This window comes from Dromaius novaehollandiae, chromosome 27 (assembly GCF_036370855.1).
Source record: "Dromaius novaehollandiae isolate bDroNov1 chromosome 27, bDroNov1.hap1, whole genome shotgun sequence".
NCBI lineage: Eukaryota > Metazoa > Chordata > Aves > Casuariiformes > Dromaiidae > Dromaius > Dromaius novaehollandiae.
In genome coordinates, this window is record NC_088124.1 from 3,378,960 (window position 1) to 3,397,311 (window position 18,352).

The 18,352-nt window shown below is 48.5% G+C and overlaps 2 protein-coding genes across 13 annotated transcripts in view; one reads left to right on the plus strand and one right to left on the minus strand.

Moving 5' to 3' along the window:
• The first annotated feature begins 343 nt into the window (after nucleotides 1-343).
• Nucleotides 344-8,667, plus strand: TCP11 (t-complex 11). 2 transcript variants are annotated; one of them, XM_064497988.1, is made up of 10 exons: nucleotides 344-501; nucleotides 847-965; nucleotides 2,135-2,267; nucleotides 2,986-3,106; nucleotides 3,821-4,041; nucleotides 4,429-4,565; nucleotides 5,291-5,511; nucleotides 5,786-5,970; nucleotides 6,467-6,630; nucleotides 8,247-8,667. In XM_064497988.1, the coding sequence occupies exons 2-10, from the start codon at nucleotides 857-859 to the stop codon at nucleotides 8,477-8,479; spliced, it is 1,524 nt and encodes a 507-aa protein (XP_064354058.1). In that variant the 5' UTR covers nucleotides 344-501; nucleotides 847-856; the 3' UTR covers nucleotides 8,480-8,667. The 2 variants fall into 2 exon arrangements, with proteins under 2 accessions (XP_064354058.1, XP_064354059.1); XM_064497989.1 differs by having other exon boundaries at nucleotides 5,786-5,910.
• Nucleotides 8,668-9,893: 1,226 nt separating this feature from the next.
• Nucleotides 9,894-18,352, minus strand: part of ANKS1A (ankyrin repeat and sterile alpha motif domain containing 1A) — a 106,880-nt gene continuing 98,421 nt past the window's right edge. For 6 of the 11 annotated variants that reach the window (XM_026111957.2, XM_064497984.1, XM_026111955.2 and 3 more), the window contains 3 exons: nucleotides 17,479-17,649; nucleotides 16,928-17,026; nucleotides 9,894-16,237 (listed from right to left, as the gene is read on the minus strand). In XM_026111957.2, coding sequence (XP_025967742.2) covers nucleotides 16,118-16,237; nucleotides 16,928-17,026; nucleotides 17,479-17,649 — 390 coding nt within the window. In that variant the 3' untranslated portion in view covers nucleotides 9,894-16,117. The remainder of the gene's footprint in view (nucleotides 16,238-16,927; nucleotides 17,027-17,478; nucleotides 17,650-18,352) is intronic. The other 5 variants (XM_026111960.2, XM_026111959.2, XM_026111956.2 and 2 more) reach the window with 3 other exon arrangements.

Sequence of the window (18,352 nt, forward strand, 5' to 3'; positions counted from 1 at the left end):
TGTGTCCCCCCCCCCCCTTCCAAATGGGACAGTCCCGCGGCGCCGCCTTGGCGCACTCCTTGGAGCATTCCATTCACCGAAAGGGGGGGGGGGGAACGCTGCCTAACGGCCCGTAGCTCTAGAGCAGCGCAGCCCCCGCCCCGGGAGCCGCCTCCCCGCCGGGGCTGTTATGGTTCAAGTTGTGGAACGGCCCATTGGCGCCGAGCGCGGAGGGGTGGCCTGTCCGCGGCGCTTCGCCGCCGGGGCCCCCACGCACCACACGGCGGCTCCTCACGGGGCTCCTCAGAGCGGTGGATCGCTCTGTGCGGCCGGGAGGAGCTGCCTCCCCCCCGGGAGGACGGAGGCCCTCGGAGGCGGCGGGAGCGGGCGCATCCCCCCCCCCGCCGCAGTGCTGTGGGCTCGGCCCTGTTTGAAGCTGTCGCGGGCCGGGTCCGGTGCGCGCTGCAGAGCCAGCGGCGGTTCTGCGAGGGCAGGCGCCGGCACCGGCACCGGCCGGCCCAGGTGAGAGCCGCTCCCCGCCGCGGCTGGGCCCGCTCCGCCACCGCCCGCCCCGCTCCGGCCCTCGGGACCAACCCCGGCACCCGCCGTGGCCTGTCCCATCCCATCCCCCCCCCGCCGTGGCCTGTCCTATCCTATCCCCCCCCGGTACCCACCGTGGTCTGTCCCATCCCCCCCCCCCGACCCTCGCCGTGGTCTGTCCCATGTGTGTCCCCCCCCTCCCGCCTCGGTCCGTCCCTCCAGTTCCCCCCTTCCCGCCTCGGTCCGTCCCTCCGCTCCGGGTCCCCCCTGACGCCGCCGCGGTCGTTCCCCCCCCCGCGGGCCCTTGTCCCCGTCTCCCCGGCGCAGGAACACCGCCATGCCCAAGCCCGGCGAGGAGGAGCCCCCGCGCCCGGACGGCGGCCTCGAGGAAGCCGAGCCCTCCCGGGAGAGCCGCGAGGAAGAGCCGCCTGCCCTCCGCCCGCCCGGTACGGCGGGGCGCGGCGCCGCGGGGAGGGGCGGCGGGGCCGGGCCGCGGGCCCAGAGCGGCCTCCGCGCGGGGGGCTGTCGGCGGGAGGCCGCCCGGGCCGGGCGCGGGGATCGGCCCGGCCTGAGAGCTTCTTCCAGCGGTCACTAGGTGTCAGCGCGGCCTCACGGACGGCGAGGAGAGGTGCGGGCCGGGAGGGGAAGGAGCACCTGCCGCTGTCCCGTCCCGCCGCAGGCTCGGCTGCTTTGCTTCACCGCCATCAGTGTGGGGACGCGTCATCTGACCTGTGGATCCATGTAGTCGCATGCCCCGTGCGGTGATTAGCCCATGTTACTGAGCACGGTCACGAATGCAGCAGCGCAGGCTGGGCAGCGAATACTGCTTGTACCGCTGTGCGTGCTGACGGGGCACTGCAGCTTTTCCAGTAACCCCCAGGCTCTCAGAAGGAAGTGCAGGCTGTCTTGCAGGAACACAAGAAACACCACATCTGTAGCACCCTTGCAGAATCTGCGAAGCATCTGCTTGCTGCTCAGAGAGGGATCGGAGTCTGCCATTTGCATAAACCCCCTCGAGTTTAAGATGTTCCCACTTTAGAAACTGCGACGCAACGTTCTTACAAGTTTTGCAACTCCTTCCTGTTTTGTTAGTTTTCTAAGAATATTTTAACTGGATTCTTTAATTATTCTTGATTTCCAGCAGTCTAGCACTGGAAGATTCAAGTGTTTCGGGAACTCTTGCGCTAGCCACTTGTACTTAGATGTGTGCTTGGTATTCCACATGCTAAAGCACTTTTAAGGTGTAGTCCTGTGGAAGCTGAGAAGAGTAGGAGCCCCCTTGATTTCACTGAGATTTGATTCAGGTGTAGCGATCTGCTCACTGGGATCAGGTTGCAGAATAAGGGGCATAGTTCAAAGACAGGATGCATAATGAATGGGTAACAAAATGGGACCAAAATGTGAGTGGAGAGGGGACCAAGTCAGCTCAGTATCTGATCATTGATTTAAATGTTTTTTTTCCCCTTTACTTCCTCTACTTTTCAAACCTTTCAGATTTTTTTCCCCATTTTGCATTATGTAAAATCCTCTAAATCACTTTAAAGGAAATGTTGAACTTAGACTGTGTTTAATATTGCTTTTAGAGACTTACTCATTGTTACTATGTTTTTTGCAGACAGCCCTCCACAAATTCTCTCCGTGAGTGAACTACTGGAAACAGCTCATGAGATTTCCAAACTGACCATTGCACATGAAATTGTACTCAACTGTGACTTCAAACTGCAAGCGGTCAACTTTGCCCCAAACAGGTATATACATTCGGGGCTGGCTTCTTTCTGTCGCATTACAGAAAGCATGTTGGAATGTGGAAAGGAGGTGGGTTTGGGTCTGACTGTAGAAGTGACAAGAAAATAAGACAGTCCTGAAAGAAAAGATGTGGAGGCCTGTTTTTATTTATTCATTGCTTCAGGATTTACTAAGTTCTCAAATATGATGAGTGTCAGTTATGACTCATTAACACTGAAAGATTTAGAGGCTTATAGGTATATAAGCTGTGACTTTAAGATATGAACCAAGCAGAATTTTCGGCAAAGATTCCCTCTTAGGTGTCTGCATTTTAGATAAAAATCTGTTTAAGTGACCTGATGTTTCACTCTTTCATTGCAAAGACAAGCACTAGATCAGCTTGTGTTTATTGTCTAAGGGGGACTTAGGAGTTTCCTTGCAAAAGACTAAGATCTTTTGATCCCACAGTTAAGACAGGCTAAGCATATTTTATGAACAGCGTTGACAGGAAGGAGTTCCACTTTAGACATGCAGGGAATTTAGGTTGAGAGAGAATTTTGTGAGGTAGAGAAAGGTAATGTGTAATTGGGAGTGGGGAGTAAAGCTGGGAGTAAAGATTAAGAGAAGAAAACGTCCAAAGTCCTGAACTGCAATTAAAGCTGACAGGAATGGTTCCATCAAATTGAGAGTTTGTATACGTCTATTAATAGAAGACACCTCCCCTCCCCTCTTCTTTCTTAGCCTGGAAAACAGAGTAAAGGATACACTGCACAAAGCCTTCTGGGACAGCCTGAAGGAACAGCTCTCTGCTAGTCCCCCAGACTACACTCAGGCAATCCAACTGCTGCAGGAGATAAAAGAGGTGAGCTGTTCCTGACACAGGAAAGATGGTTGCCTTACTGTCAATTATCACTTCTGCTCTTACCTCCAGGTATTCCCTTGTGAACATGGCTAAGAGGGATGAGAAAACAGGCTCCCTTTATTTTATAGGGAGATACAAGTTACATGACTGCACCTTCTAAAACCTGTCTGAGAAGGAAACTCATTCTCTGCCCCAGGTCCTTCAAACACATACTCCCCAAAACAATGGAAAGCCTTCATTTGAACTGTCATTTATGGTAACCGTTCCAGGCATAACGTCTGCCAAACATAAAAACTCAAATTCTCTATATAAGACGCCTCTTTGGGGTATATGAGGAGCTGTCTCTAATAAACAAGCATACAATATAGTGAACAAGAAAATTGTTTAGAACTAAAAGACATACGTGTTCCTAGCAGAGCATGAAGTTGCATATAGTTTGCTTTTTCGGTCCACACTTTCCCTTTGGACTCCAGACAGTTCCCTCCTTTCCTGCATGACAGTAAAAGAGGCTTTGCAATATGTGAGACAGTAGCCAGACATCCTGAAATGAGTCATTAGAGACAAGCACTCACTTAAAGCTGTTGTGTGCCCCAGAGTTTGTGTACTCAGTAGTTACCTTACTCAATATAGCAAGGCCAACCTTGATTCCTGTTGAGCAACTCTGGAAAACTGTAGGGTTCCTTGAACAAAACCAGGCTGCTTCTCTTTTGACAGGCTCTGCTATCACTGCTGTTGCCACGGCACAACCGATTGCGAAGCCAAATTGAAGAAGCCCTGGACACGGAGTTGATTAGACAGGAGGCTGAACATGGGGCTCTGGATATCCACAGTCTCACCATGTACATCCTTGGCACGATGGCAATGCTGTGCGCGCCTGTTCGAGATCAGGAAGTACAAAGATTGCGGAGCCTGACAGATCCAGTTCAACTTCTTAGGTGGGTGATGCTGACTGTGACTTGTCTATGTAAGCCAACATAACCTCCAACAATAATACACTGGGCCTAGAGAAAACTCCACCCTGGAATTACTGCACAAGGCCCCTTCTACGCACGCTGGGCTTCAACCTTATCATTATTTGAAGCTGAGTTTCAGTGTAGACATATTGCTGTTGCCTAGCTGCTCTTTAAATGGTGGAAAATGAAATGAATCTGATTTTCTAGCAGTTCTTAGGGACTGGACACACCAATTAGACTGAACAGCCTTTTGTCAGAATAAAATCCAAATTCCCCTTTCTGAATTCCCCTTTCTCAACGTTTTAAAATGACTCTAGTCATGGCGTTTACTACTGGATAAAACTTTCAATTCACTGTGTCTCATCCCAGGGAGATTTTCCGGGTGTTGGACCTCATGAAAATGGATATGTTGAATTTTACCATCCAGAGCCTCCGCCCCCACTTGCAGGACCACTCCATCCAGTACGAACGGAAGAAATTCCAGGAGCTCTTAGATAAGCTACCTAGTAAGTCTGCAGGGAAGTGAGAGGAAAAGTTGCTGGTTCAACACTGTTTACTCTTACAGGAGCTGTTAAATGCACTGGAAAGGGACTTGAGTATTCCAGAGCTGATGCTTTCATCAAGTGCTTATTTGTAATAATAGATGAGAGAACTACCTCTGGAAGCTAAAGGGCTCCTGGGTTACTTTCTCAGCCTCTTCACTAACATACCTTGCAGAAAAGAAATTACTTAATGTGCTTCAGTTTCTCTCTGCATAAAGCAGAGCTGATAGCTATCCCACATGGAGCTGTAAGATCTCGTAAGTTTAAAGTGTTTTGAGATCCTCAGAGGAATAAGCAAAATGTTATTAGCAGACATATTTAAAGAGGAAAGTCTGCATTTGATGGAGACATCTCTTCACTAGGCTCTAGAATATTTCTCTCTGTCTGTCTTTCTGCCTCATAGGACTTCATTAAAGGTGCCTTTTGGAGACTGAAATCTTTTATTCATTACAAAGCTCTCCAGAGGCTGATTCCACTAGCCCAACCCTGTGCCTTGGCAGCTACACATTTATATTGTACTTTAGTGACCTCATAAGCTACTCCCCACCATTCCAGGAGCCAGTGTGATGCCTTGGCCTCCCAAACATACATTCCCTGTAGCCCGTAGTGTAGCATAGCCACTTCTAACCGACTTAGCCTGAGCAGTCTGACTGTACTTTCAAACATCCTTTTTTGTTACCCCATTACAGATAGCCTGGATCACACAACGGAGTGGCTGCGCAAAGCAGCAGCAGAACTGTCTGTGTCCTCTTCACAATCTCCACCCCACCCTGCAGTCAGCAGCTCGCCTGCCTCACCCTCACAGGGAGCAGTCAGCAATAGCGCAGCGCTGCCAAGCCCCACGTCTGTGCTAAACCGAGGGTACATGAATCTGCTCTGCTGGGAGCCTGGACAAAAGGAATATCCTGAGGTAGGAGAAGTGCTTGAACACGTTTACAGCAAAGTCATAAAGATATGCAAAATGAACAGGTCTACAGGACAGAGCCTCTGTCCTCTACAGCATGATTTTATTTCCCAAGTGAAGCAACTTGGGACTTTTCGCAAAACTAAACCTCCCTGCTGCCAGGTGGTCTCCTCCCACTCAGCTTCATGGGGATGTTGCAGCCCTGCCCCATGGCTTGTGAACTGCTGTTATCACAGCTGCTGTCTGTACACCCACAGGCTGAATTGGTTTCTGTTCACAGACACTGTTTATGGATCAGGCCCGACTGCAGGAAGTACAGTCGCAGGTGAATCAGCTTACCATCACAGCTGCAGTCCTGCTGGTGACCAGTGGCATGTGTGGAAGCACCTTATTTGGCTCACCTGGGTTTGTAGCTAGGCTGAAACGGGTAACAAAGGTCCTCTTGGAAGGGCTCTCTTGTACCAGGTGGGTTACTTTAAGTTTTCTTTTCCAGCAGGAGAAGAGTGAGTATGCAGGCACTGGTTGGTTGTGGGATGAGCAGCAGGAATCCTCCCCTGGGAGTGGAAGAGGCTCCAAGATCCAAATAGCAGCCAGGTGTACTGCAAGGAGTAGGGGAAGTCAGCCAGCATTTTCAGCTGGGAGCTAACATTCTAGCACTAGTCCCTTCTTGGTTAAAGGGGAAATCAGTGGTGCTGATTACTATTTCACAGGAGTCAGCCCCTGGGCAGCTTCCTGCTCCCCCAAGAGCAGGGGAAGGGAAGCTTAGTTCACTTGCAGTAGGCACCAGAGCTGTGGCTGAACAGTGATTGTCCTATGTCCTATGCTACCTGGCTGTGATGACAGATCAAAAGACATACGGAGAGACTTCCCTACTTGCTCTGTGCCTGCAAGACCCTTTCAAAGACCCTTCCCCAACAAATCTGAGTAGTGGCCGGACTGCGTATACCTTTGCATGATTTAGGTTTGAAGAAGCTTTACAAGACATCGGCAATCAAGTGCTCCAGGAAGTCAGCAGGACTCTTTCACAGCTGGGTTACCCTGCTTTTACCAGTGACAAATGTGCCTCCCTGAAAGGCCAGATAAGAAGCATCGCAGACAAGGACAACGCAGTGCGGAGTGTCATTGGTGAGTCTCTGAGCCTATGTCTAGCTCAGCTGGCTTTTCCTTGAAGGAACTGAGTATTTGCACTCTCAGGCCATAACTTAGGTTTAGCCTAACGACCCTGGAGCAGGCAGGACAGGTCTAGGATTGGTACTAGCATAGCAGACTCCCTGTGTTGAGCAGAACTGCTGCTGAGGGTGAGAGCTGAGTTCAGTCTCTGGCCTCTCTGCATGGGAGAGGAAGGCAACGAAGCTAGGTTCAGAAACTGCCCAGATTTTCCTATTCCTCCTCCAAAGGCTCCCAAACAGTAATTGCTTTGAAAAGCTCTTAAATCCTCCCATCCTTGCTAAAAGCTAAACAGGCTCAAGTGCAAGGCTGGTTATTAGGCAGTGTTGCAATCTTCAGGCTAGGATGTAGACTGAGAGATTAATCACTAGGCCTAGTAAAGTACCATGCTAAGAACTTTAAATAATATTTATCCCTAGGGAGTGCACTGCCTGGTATTCAGCGAACCAGATGCCCTACAATGCTGCTCCATCAAAATATTTATTCAAATGGTTTGGATAAGAGCTGATTACTTTGACCTTTTATTAGTACTCTGAATGCTAATTCCATGTAGACTGCTGTGCCACAGGCAGCTAGTATGCTACTGGAAAGATTATTTCCACATGGAAGACTTGCTTTTATCAGCTATGAAAATAGGGTGAGGCTCTTCCTGCCCAATGTTTCATTTAGTTAAGTGTCCTTCCCAGCTGGTGTGGACTCAATTGCATTATTTATTTGGGTTTATTCTTTCCATGTCAGAGTAGGCTATTTTGTTTTGATGTAATTCAGAAGGCTAAATTAATAGCCTAAACCAAGCCCTGATAGATGGCAGGCTGGGCAGTATGTGATGCCAATGACTCTCTGATGGTGTGGCATTAGGAAGAAGGTGTGGGACCAGATAGTCTTCCCCCTTCTGCCTTTAAGAATCACACAGTGCCTTGTCTGCACTGTTGGTCACTGTCAGCATTTTCACATGCATAATTCAAATTCAACTACCCAGCTGCTTTACCTGTTGCTGTATCTCAGCTACGTGTTCCTCAGAAAGGCTTCCTGAACACTTCCAATTTTAAAATGCTGCTGTGGCAGGCTAAATAAATCCTAGGCTCTGAAATTCCATGTTCCATTATGCTTCTGAGATGTCTGATGCTTCAATGCAGTACAAAAACTTCAAAATTGGTGAAAAATACATACTGCTGAACTGCTCCACTTCAATGTAAGAATGACCATATGTCCATCAAACCTGAAGTCCTTCAGCCCGCTGTCCAATCTCTAGCCCTTGTTATAAGCAGCTACCCTGGGAAAAGTGAGAACAAGGCAACCATACATGATACTTCACTCAAGTACTCTCCTAGCATCGCATAGTTTCACCTTGGTTCCTGTACTGGATGCTGTTAAATCTACTTAGTATTTGGAAAAGAAACTTCCAAATACATCCACTATGTCCCTGAACCCACATAGGGTTACTGTCTACAACATCCTGTGACAATGAGGTTGTCCACACATCTGCTCTTGACTGCACGAGGACCCTTTTGTCTCTCAAAGCTAGTTTTTTATGCCAAGGTTGATTTTTGTTTTCATGCTCTTACTCCCTACAGAGCAGCGGATTCATTCATTCCTCAGCCTTTTTATTTCCCCTAATGGACAGAATTCTCTCAAGGACCTCCCAAAGGGCCTTGATGCCATTCAAGAAGAGCTGCTGGAAGTTGGGCGCAGGTTTGGAAGTGTGATCCACCACAACAGGCAGGTGTTTGGACCTTACTACTCAGAAATTCTCAAGAAAGTGCTTTTCCCAGAACCGGAACCAGACACAGGAATAGACTCTTTCTGATCATCTTCGCTACATATCACACAGGAGGGCAGGAGTGGAACAGATTCTCCAGCAGTTTCTCAAATCATGCTTTAGCTTGTAAAAAGCAACTGGAAGTAAACACAGCTGGGCGAGCGGAGCTACTAGGAAGTGACTTGGCATTGTCAGTTGGCACTTATGTATCTGAATAAACCTTTCAACTGCAAAAAGATGGTGGCTTTTTTGCCCCCAAGCTGTCTGCTGTTTAATGCATCTCATCTCACTGGTGGGGAAGGCAGGGGGATATTAAGTTCATAAAACTGCACTGCAGCTTAGACTGTTCTTTTTTCTATTTTTTTAAATCTAAGGTGTTAATTCTACTGTGGGCCTTTAGCCTACTTTGCTGAAACATGTTAGTCACAGCCCAGGGACACTGTTTGGATTTGATAAAGCCATATGGTATTTAGGATCATTAAAACTACTCCATATATTTTGACATTAGCTTAAAAAACAGACTTACTGAATTATTAGAAATGGCACATATGGTATAAATCTAGCAGTCCCTCATGTATTTAGTATTTTATATCAGCCAGATTTTACTTGACAACACAGATCTGAACTTTAACCTGTATTTAAATATCTGGCTTTCTTGGCCTAATTTTACATAAGGAACACGTCCCACTTTTTGGTATGCCAAAAATCTCTGCTGGGTAAATACTATATAATGTCTGCCCAAACTGTTACAGTTGTTACATGATTCAGTTGCTGCCATACTGCAGAAAAGTGGTTTTAGTGATTATCACTAGTAAATTAGGGTTCTGACAGTTCACCTTCAATGGTGCAATCTGGGAAGGTGTAAGTTACTGGGAGTAAAAGTTAGTTTTTCTCACCATCACATAGAGAATATGTACAAAGCAGTTGGAGACCGTCATGTTATAAGTAAACCTACCTTTAACAGAGCACTTGGATGCATTTTAGTGCATAAATTACTTTAACATCTCAAAAGAATGTCATATTTGGGGTCAATATGACTTACTGCAAAAGTAACAGCTTCCACCAAAGCTACTACTCAGCAGCCATAACTATACATACTGCCTGCCATATACTTAGGGACAACTTAAACCCCTTATTCTGCTGCCAAAGAATTAAACTGAAACTGCTCCCAGCAGATCAGCATTTTCTACTTTGCTTCTACAATAGCAGCAAATCATTTCTTTACAAGGCTTTGATGTTACTGATGTCTTCTTGTTCCTCAGCCTGACACGTCAGAGGAATGTGCATACGGTGCCAGGCTGAAATACTGGCCATCAGCAAGCCACCACCCCCCACCTTCTCTTACCTGCTTCCATTGCAGAGGTCACATCTGTTAAACAAGCATGAGAACAGCATTGCTTTAAAGCAGATGAAGAGGAGACTTCGGTATAACGCCTGGGTCACAGTGACAACGGAGCAAGCGTGTGTCTAACTTTGTTTATTAATTCAGTCTGTTCTAAGTTGTACAATTATGGAAACAACAAAACGACTGCTGGAAGCCCAGGAATATTTACAATCTCGCCTTGTTGTAGTGAGGTCAGTCTATGTTGTTGCACAGATCGGTTATGTTTGGTACCACAAGATGTTTAAAATTCAGACAAATTTGAACAGATTAACAATTGTATATACAGGAAATAAAAGAAAATTCAAGTATCAAAATACAGACAGATTAAATAACATTTGTATTACAAATCAGTCCCACTGCCATACATCACAATTAGCAAAAATGTCTACATTGCAAACTGAACTTGACTGTTCTCTGCCCTGTTAGGGAATCTCAGGTTTTTCTTCCAAGGGTAAGAAAAATGTTCGCGCTAGATCTACTTTTTGAAGAGCAGCACATTTACTTCCTTTTGAAAAATGTAGTAAATAATGCCAACATGAGATCTAAAAGGGAGATTTTTTTGCAACAATGCAGCATTGCAAACACTGTGCTTGCTCTAAAATAAAGATCTGATTCCATGGACATGATGTGAGCACAAGAAAGCCAGGGAAAATTCTGCTGCTAGAAATTTCTGAAGTGGTATGGAAGGAGCATTAAAGCAACTGAATCCACTTCAGCTACACACAGAACTGGAGGTACTATTTGGCATCTGGTCTGTGTCTGACAGCAGCCTTATGAAGGTATAAACTTTTCAGTGGAGGTACATCCTGGAAGGGAACAGGCACGTACCCCACAAGTTGCATCAATTTTTCTTCTAGAAAGAAAAAAAGCTCAAAGCAAGTTCAAAGACATCTGAACAGCTAAGATTAGCATTTTTTGTAAATGCAAAATTAAAAAGTATAAAGCAGCTTTCATTTGAGGAAAAAAAATCATCCCCTCCTATATTTAAAAAAGACAAGCAACTATGCATCTTAGTTTATCTGTCTCGAGTTCCCGGCCTGGACTCATGCCACATACAAATGGAAGTCTCTAAAACATAATCTGTTCTTGAAAAGGGGAACAAAACCTGGGATAGTACCACCTTCGCACAAGCAGGTAGTAAAGCAGATGCATTTTGATTTAAAGTCATATTCAGCACCAGAAATTTAGGGCACTTTCCTCCAGATACCATGAGACCCTGTAAGGAGGAAGGGCCAGAATACTGCGTAATGGACAGGTTATCAAATCGCTAGAAGTCAGTAACAGGCATGGTCCAGGATCAGTCTCCAGCACGCAAGTACCTTGAAAAAAACCCGCCAAAATAAGAGGGGAGATGCGTTGCCAAAATAATTGCTTTGTCTATGAAGTGAGAAAGAGAGTATCTGGCTAAAGAACTGTTGGATCACTAAAGACAACCATAAGATTTATACACAGGACTGGAAAGGACCACCAGGGTCGCCTAAGGCCAGTCCCTTGAAGATTGGAGTCTTCATCACCACTTCACCTCCAAGCCAACCTTCAAAAGCTCATGCATCAAAAAAGAAAGGCGTCCCTCCTCCCAAGCAGAGGTTCAATTTGCAATCTCTCCAAAAAGACTTGTTGCCAACACACCAAATATTTACACTTACACCAGTATGAATTGCAACATATGCATAACAAGGAATGTTAGGTTTCCTAAATTCATCAAATTAAAAAAAAAAAACTCCACTTCCCCCTCCTAATCATTTACAGGTCTATGCCCTTGGGATTATGGTTCACTGCTCTCTGTCTTACAGGCTAGAGAGACTAAATGAAATCCTGAAATACAGCAGCAAATGGAGTTAAACAGAAATTATTAGGGCATATCATTCTAATAAAGCAGCAGGGTACCACATCCCCAACCATTACGATGCCTGTCGAGATTATAACAAGTGTGCTGCGCTACATTTTTGCATCTCAAGAACTAAAAATCATAACCATTTTAACATCTCTCCCTCAAGGGAAACAGTACTGTGGAAACACATCAGTTTAGTCACAGCCGAAACTACTGTTAAATACTCTGGTAATTCAAAAGAAACTAAGTACACAGCATCTTCAACATGGTGGCATTTGGGGATACAGGACTTTGACTGGGGCCAAGCCATCCTTCGGTTGATTTGATTTATCCTCAGGTATGGACTGTTTCAGCGGAAAGCCCAGAATTTAACTCCTTATTTGTTCATCTTCTGAAACTGTTGCACTAATTAAATAATGAGCTAGTATCAAAAAAGTGCTAAGTCACAAATGAATAAACGTAAAACCCCCCAACTCTTCAGGGCATAACTGCATTTAAAAACATGACAGGTGCACAAGAGGCTGGAGAATGGAGTCCTCTCCAGGTATTCAGTGCATAAATGGGAAAAAAAATTGTGTCCTTGCCATAGAAATGTCAAGTATTGCAATGCAACAGTTCTCTGTAGGGAAAGCAAGCTTTGTACCATCGGTAATACTTGGCCATAACTGCTCTGGGGTGAAAGATCCTTTGCAGACTGTTTTCCCTAAGTTATTTCCATAAGCTATAAAAGCTTGGAGTGGCTTTGAAAACAAAGGCTGCAGACCCACCTTGCAAAGCTTCTCACACTGGAGGAAGTTATTTCCAAGAATTTGGCATTCTCTACTGTTCACCCAGAAATGAAGCAAATTTAAGTACCGTTAGAGATGCACACATCACTCCCACTGCTAAGGCTTTCTATTGTACTCCTTGTCGGATACAGTACTCTGTGGATTCTCAGTAAATAAGGATTTTCCCTCACCAAAAATCTGCAATGCTACATTTTTAACTGTGAACGTGTTTTGCTCTGTGTGATTTTGCATGTAAAAAGAACCGGTTTGAAAGAAGTCTGTCTCAAACTAGAAAACGTGACAATCGCTCTCGGCCTCAGAAGACTCAACTTTCCTTTGCTAGAAATGGAGAGCTGCTTTTCTCAGCTGGTTGCTGGGATCCCTTCCCCCCTCTGCTTGGCAGCCCCCACTGAGCAGCCATGCATGCACTCAGAGGCAGACACCAGTGCCAGATGGAGATGATCTTCGTGTCAGCAGGCCACTGCTTCTTAGGTCTCTGCCCCGTTACTACATTTCCGTGGTAGGAGACAGCTGCCTGGAGATCAGCTTTTCAGAGGCAAACAGAAAGGAAGATAATGGAATGAATGATTTACAAGTCATACAAAAACAAGCGCTGGGAGAGACGAGGCACGTAGCCAGGGGAGGAGGCAAAGCCGTGAGCACTATGGAGGCAGCAGCTTTGCAGTTGAGGCAGATGTGCCTGTGATCCCAGCTGTACTTGGATGGTTACCCTTAGAAAGGCACATGCATTTGGGACCTGGTTTTAAGAGGTGCTGAGGAACCTGCTGTTCCCAGCTGAAAGCAGGAGTTGCAAGAGCTCAGACCCTCTAAAACCAGGTACACGCGTGAGCAACTGCAGGGTAAATGCTTACAAGCAGAAACTACATTACCATTGCTATTACTAACTCAAGTTCCCTTTGAAGGACATAAAACCTCCTCAGGACACACTTTTACAGCTTGGAAAGATGCTAAGCCAATATATCAAACTCAAACCCCGTCTCTCGGAGCACCTCAAACACTGCAGTGTTCTGCAGCCTGTGACGCTCCAGCCGTAAGGTGACACTGCGGCACCTCGGGCAACCGCAGCACCAGCGCTCTGCTTCCGAGGTCTTCAGGCAGAGGAGCCACTGGCTCTGTGTTAAGGGGCTCCACTGCATGCAAAATATATGTGCAAGACAGTTTTCCTCTTTGTGCTTTAAGACAGTCCTTTGAGTCCTTTCACTTGGATTCTTACTAGCCTGGTTCTTAGTTTGAAGTCAGTTTGCCACTCAACATCATTAAGCCACAACAGACTGGGGAGGCCAAACTCATTCCTGAGAAAGAGCTAAATAAAGATTTTGAAACATCAGATTCCACCACAAGTCTGGGGAAACAGAAGCCGTGAGACTACAGACCCACGGCCCCAACAGAACTTGCACGCAAGCTTGTCCCACAGCTCTGCAAGTTGTAGAATAAGCCCATAAGTAACAGCTGTAAATAAGCCAGGTTTGCTGTTCTGACCACTCACTGCTGATGACATAATTGTCATACCTTCATAATTGTCATAATTGTCACTGCATGACATAATTGTCAGGAAGGGAGATTTGGGGTAAATTCTAAAAGCTCGTTTGGAAACACGGAGCATTACTGGAGATACGTGTGTGCCCTCCTCTCCATGTTCGTTTGAGATGTCCACGCAGACTCGTCACATGGAGATGGGAAGCTGTCCACCTTTCTTCACAGCTCTCGTCCTAATACAGGCCCCCTGTCACCACTGGCTCTCCAAAACTGGACTGAGGGGATCTTGCCAGTGATGCCAGACCCTGGGTGAGTTCAGACACTCACATTAAGGTTGCATGCTAGCAAGCTTTCTGCAGTCCAAACAGTGCACAGCTAGAGCCCTCCTCACGCTGCCCCAGCTGCTCGGCTCTGTCCCTGGGAAAGGTGCGACAGCCGCTGCCATGAGAAGTTGGTCAGCGTCCAAGATGCAGGTTTGCTGCAGGACTGTCTTTGCGAGTTAGGTATTTCATGCATCAGGAGAGCAAAGCTGAGCGTAATGGGTTTGCTGTCACTGCGTGGAAGCCTTTCACTAGAGGGTCTTAAAATAGCTCTGCACATTGAGCAAGCCTCCCATGCCCCCTGCGAGGTAGGTAGGTAAGTTTTGTCCCCATCCTATAAACGGGGAAACTGAGGTAAAGAGAGGCCAAGTTACTTAGACTCACTGCAAATCAGTGAGTTAACCATCGGATCGTTCTCCTCCTCAGTTTCATCTCACTGAGCTTTGCAAACGCAAGTGAAGGAATGGGGGTTAGTCTAATGGACGACGTGCTTGGGAATTCATGGGGGGCTGCCCTGAAGGGCCCCACAGCACACCTGGACCCGTCCCAGCTCTGCTGCGACCCTTGCAGCAAGTGCCCTGCAGTTGCAAATGCAAAGGATCCCCAGTCATGTTCAGCAATTAAAGGCAGCTTCTGCTGAAATACACAGAAATGGGGACATGCTCCCAGAAGGAAACAGCACGCACTTAAGAAACAGCTTGAGAAAGCAAAGGCAGAGATGCCCACTGATACAGGGCCATCTCCAAGTGAAATCCTCACACTCAAGGATGGAAGGTGACAGATGTTTCAAGATCCCTACAGCCCTCGTCGTGCAATGTTTTGTAGACTGAAAATAAGCCTTGGGATCAGCAGCAGACTGATTTCAATCACATTTCTCCCTTTGGCAAAAAAGTAAAACTGCGGGAAACCTGCTGAACACAGCAAAGCTCTGCCCGCTTTATCAGACCTCTAACACCACGGTATCCAGCCTTCCTCAAGCACTTTTCCTTCCCAACGCGGTGCTAACAACATGTGCCTTTAAAAGCTTAACCCCTTTACAGTCTGGAAAATGAGAACTTTGCCCATAGCTCACAAGGAGTTTGGCGAGTGTAAACAGAAAGTCTGTGGGGCAAATCCTACAAGGGACTGAAACACATGCAACCGAAAAGCCTCTGCAGGGCACTGCCCGGAGGCCCCCACGCTGATCTCCGAGAAGGGTCAGAGCTCACAGTGGGAGCGATCGCACCTGGCCCAAACCAGCGCTCCCATCAGAGCGCAGCCAGGTTTTCTGCTCCAGGCTCCAAGGAGAGAGATTGCGGGCAGGGTCCCCATCAGGAAATCTAGTGAACGTGTTATTTGCAGGCAGTATCACAGTGGTTAGTGTCGATTCAAATGACAGGTAAGAAGAGGGGTGAGTTCGCTGGAACAGTACGCAGCCGTGGCTCAGTTGGGAAGTAGAGAATCTGGGAGGAGGGAGCGCGTGCACCGCAGAGACAAGAGGTCTCCATCAGTCCAAGGATAAGAATGTGAAATAGAAAAAAGGCCTGGGGAGCGTCACGTTGCCCCAGAGATTCACAGTGCCAGAGCAAGGGGAAAGACGTGAAAATGGCAGGCGGCTTCCTGGATCCACATCTCAGATTCCCACAGCCTGCATCCCTCTGCACCTCCCACCTCACCGGTATCTAACAGCGTGTTACCCTTGTTTCCGAGTAAGGAGAATTCACAGTGTTCAGTAGTGATCAGGTACAAAAGCCGTTTAAGTCTACAGTCTCCTAAGTGCTGCTGCCTTTGACGTAGTGCCTACGCGGGGCTCAGTGCGAGCAGCTGGAGGAAGAGGGAGTTTAGAACAGCAGACAGATCAGATCGCAAAGGCACGGTTAGACTAGGTGGACACAGGGTTTGTTTGCTTTAGAAGATAGTGGTCTCATACTTAGTGCTGAGGGTCCGCTTGGAGTCCTGTTTGGGGTCCACAACCCAGGAGACACTGGCATGAGACTGGGAGTCTTGGTCCACTTCAGAGGGCTCCAGCTAGAAAACAAGGAGGGAAAATGCACGTTAGATCTGCGCTTCCAGGAGCCCGAGGTGGGGACAGAAGAGCAGGTATTCAAAGCACTCAGCACAGTGCATGGAGAGGCTGCTCATCTGCCTAACGCCCAACCCCAAAAGGTGCAGGCTGGGGGCAAAGCAGCTCTCACTGGGGAGGCATCTGAGTCCTTCGCAGCTCAAACATTTCTAGCCGTGTAGGTCTCAACCCAGCACCCTGAGGTGACTTCCTCAGCTAAGGCCTGCGAGTCCCTATCACCATTAGCGACAGCTTCATTTCACAAACAAGCATGAAAATTTCAGCACTATAAAGACGACGCTATGCAAAAAGGCAGAGGGAGACAGAGGGAGATAGCTCCTAGCAGGTGAGCTCCCACGTGCTTTACACTCCTGACCAAGCAAGGCTCTTTCCTCCTGTCCTCCTAAATCAGGATCCTACGGGGAGGTTAACACCACCAGCAAGAGCACCGCAGTTAGCTGAGAGCTGCCACTCTGCGTTAGCGGGGCGGACGGGAGTCCTCGGGGTTCGTCTGAGCCCTGGAACGAGCGGGGAGGGGACACAGCAGCGAGGCAGGACAGGGGACCACAGCGGGAGGCACGGGCAGCGGCACGGGCAGCGGCACGGGCAGCCCAGCCGGGCTCGCAAGGCAAGACAACAGGAAGAAGGGTAAAGACCTTAGCTCCGGGGCTAACAGACTGCAGCGGCAGGTAGGAGGGGCGGTGTGTAGTACAGGTGTGACAGTAACAACAGCGAGTGTCGGGAGGGAGCGGCACCTGAGCGGGGGGAGCAAGCAGAACACAGACAAAAGGAGACATTAAAGGAAGGCAACGGCTCACGCAGCAATCCCTGCTCCTCAGCAGCTCCAGCCCGGGCTACGGGAATAACCCCACGCTGCAAACTGCCGGTTTGCATCTTACTGCGGCGCTGCAGAGTTTCGAGCGTGGAAGCCGCGCTGGATGCAGCAGGGCACTGAACCCCCACCCCGCCGGGCTGTTGCCACCTCCGCATGCCCTGATCCTACGTGGATCCCGAACGCCGCAGCAGAGCGGCCAGCGGAGCCACGGATACTGCAACATCCACAGCGCCCAAAGCTACGGGCGCCTTGTCTGCATCCGGGCTGCCCCCACTGCGGAGGGGGAAGTCTAAGCACGTGGTGCCGGGGAAGCAGAGAGAGATCCCTGCCCAGTCCACGCAGAAAGCACCCCGCCGGCCCGCGCATACGTACTGCGGATTTCCTCATGCCGGCTCGCGGTTTAGGCACCGGTTTGGAAGATTTCGTTTCGATCGTTTCTCCCGCTGCAGCACCCAGAGGCCTCGCTCTCTGGGCTTGGAGGGCCAGCTGGTAGGCGACTTCGAACGCCTGCCCCAGCGTGAGGATGATCTCGTACGTCAGGTTCTTCCGAGAGAGCACAGACAACACAAAGCCGTTAGCTCCCTCACCCAGCACGGAGTCCACGCGCTCGGCGGCCCTGGGCCGGGCTTGCTTTGGAGCCCTCGGCAGAGCCCGTCGCCTTTCCGGCAGCAGGTCACATCCTGCTGCAGCGCTGGCCAAGCTGTGCCGTGCAGGCGGGGCGGTGCTGAGCTCCAGCCTCGCAGCAACGCCGGCACCGAGCCAGCTCCCGCACGCGCGCAGCACCGGCTGGCAGGACCACCTGCGAGATCGTTACAGCCCCTCAAGCATTGCAGTTTAGCAGCGTCTTGCATGGTAAAGAGTAAAAGCCCAAACGTTTTACGCAGCCCAAGAATAAAAGTGAATTATGCTTCCACACAGTCAGTGAATTAAAAGGCTGTTAAATCAGCCTATTACGCTGCACATAATTGAGAGCGTATTAGGGTTTTGTTCACGGCATATTCCCCAAGAGGGAAAAACTCCTGCCCTGCTTTGTTCAGCACTGGAAGCTGCGCTAACGAAGGCAGACAAATATCCTCTTCGTCAACAGAGCTGCAAAATGAAAAGCATTTTAAACCAGGACTTAGAGAGGAATGTTTTAGGGCAGAAATAGGTGAAAGAGCCCTAGAACAGACCGTGTATGTTTTTATGACTCACCACTAAAGCTGAGTGATAAAACGGGTGCGTAGATGTGCCAAGATAATTTGGA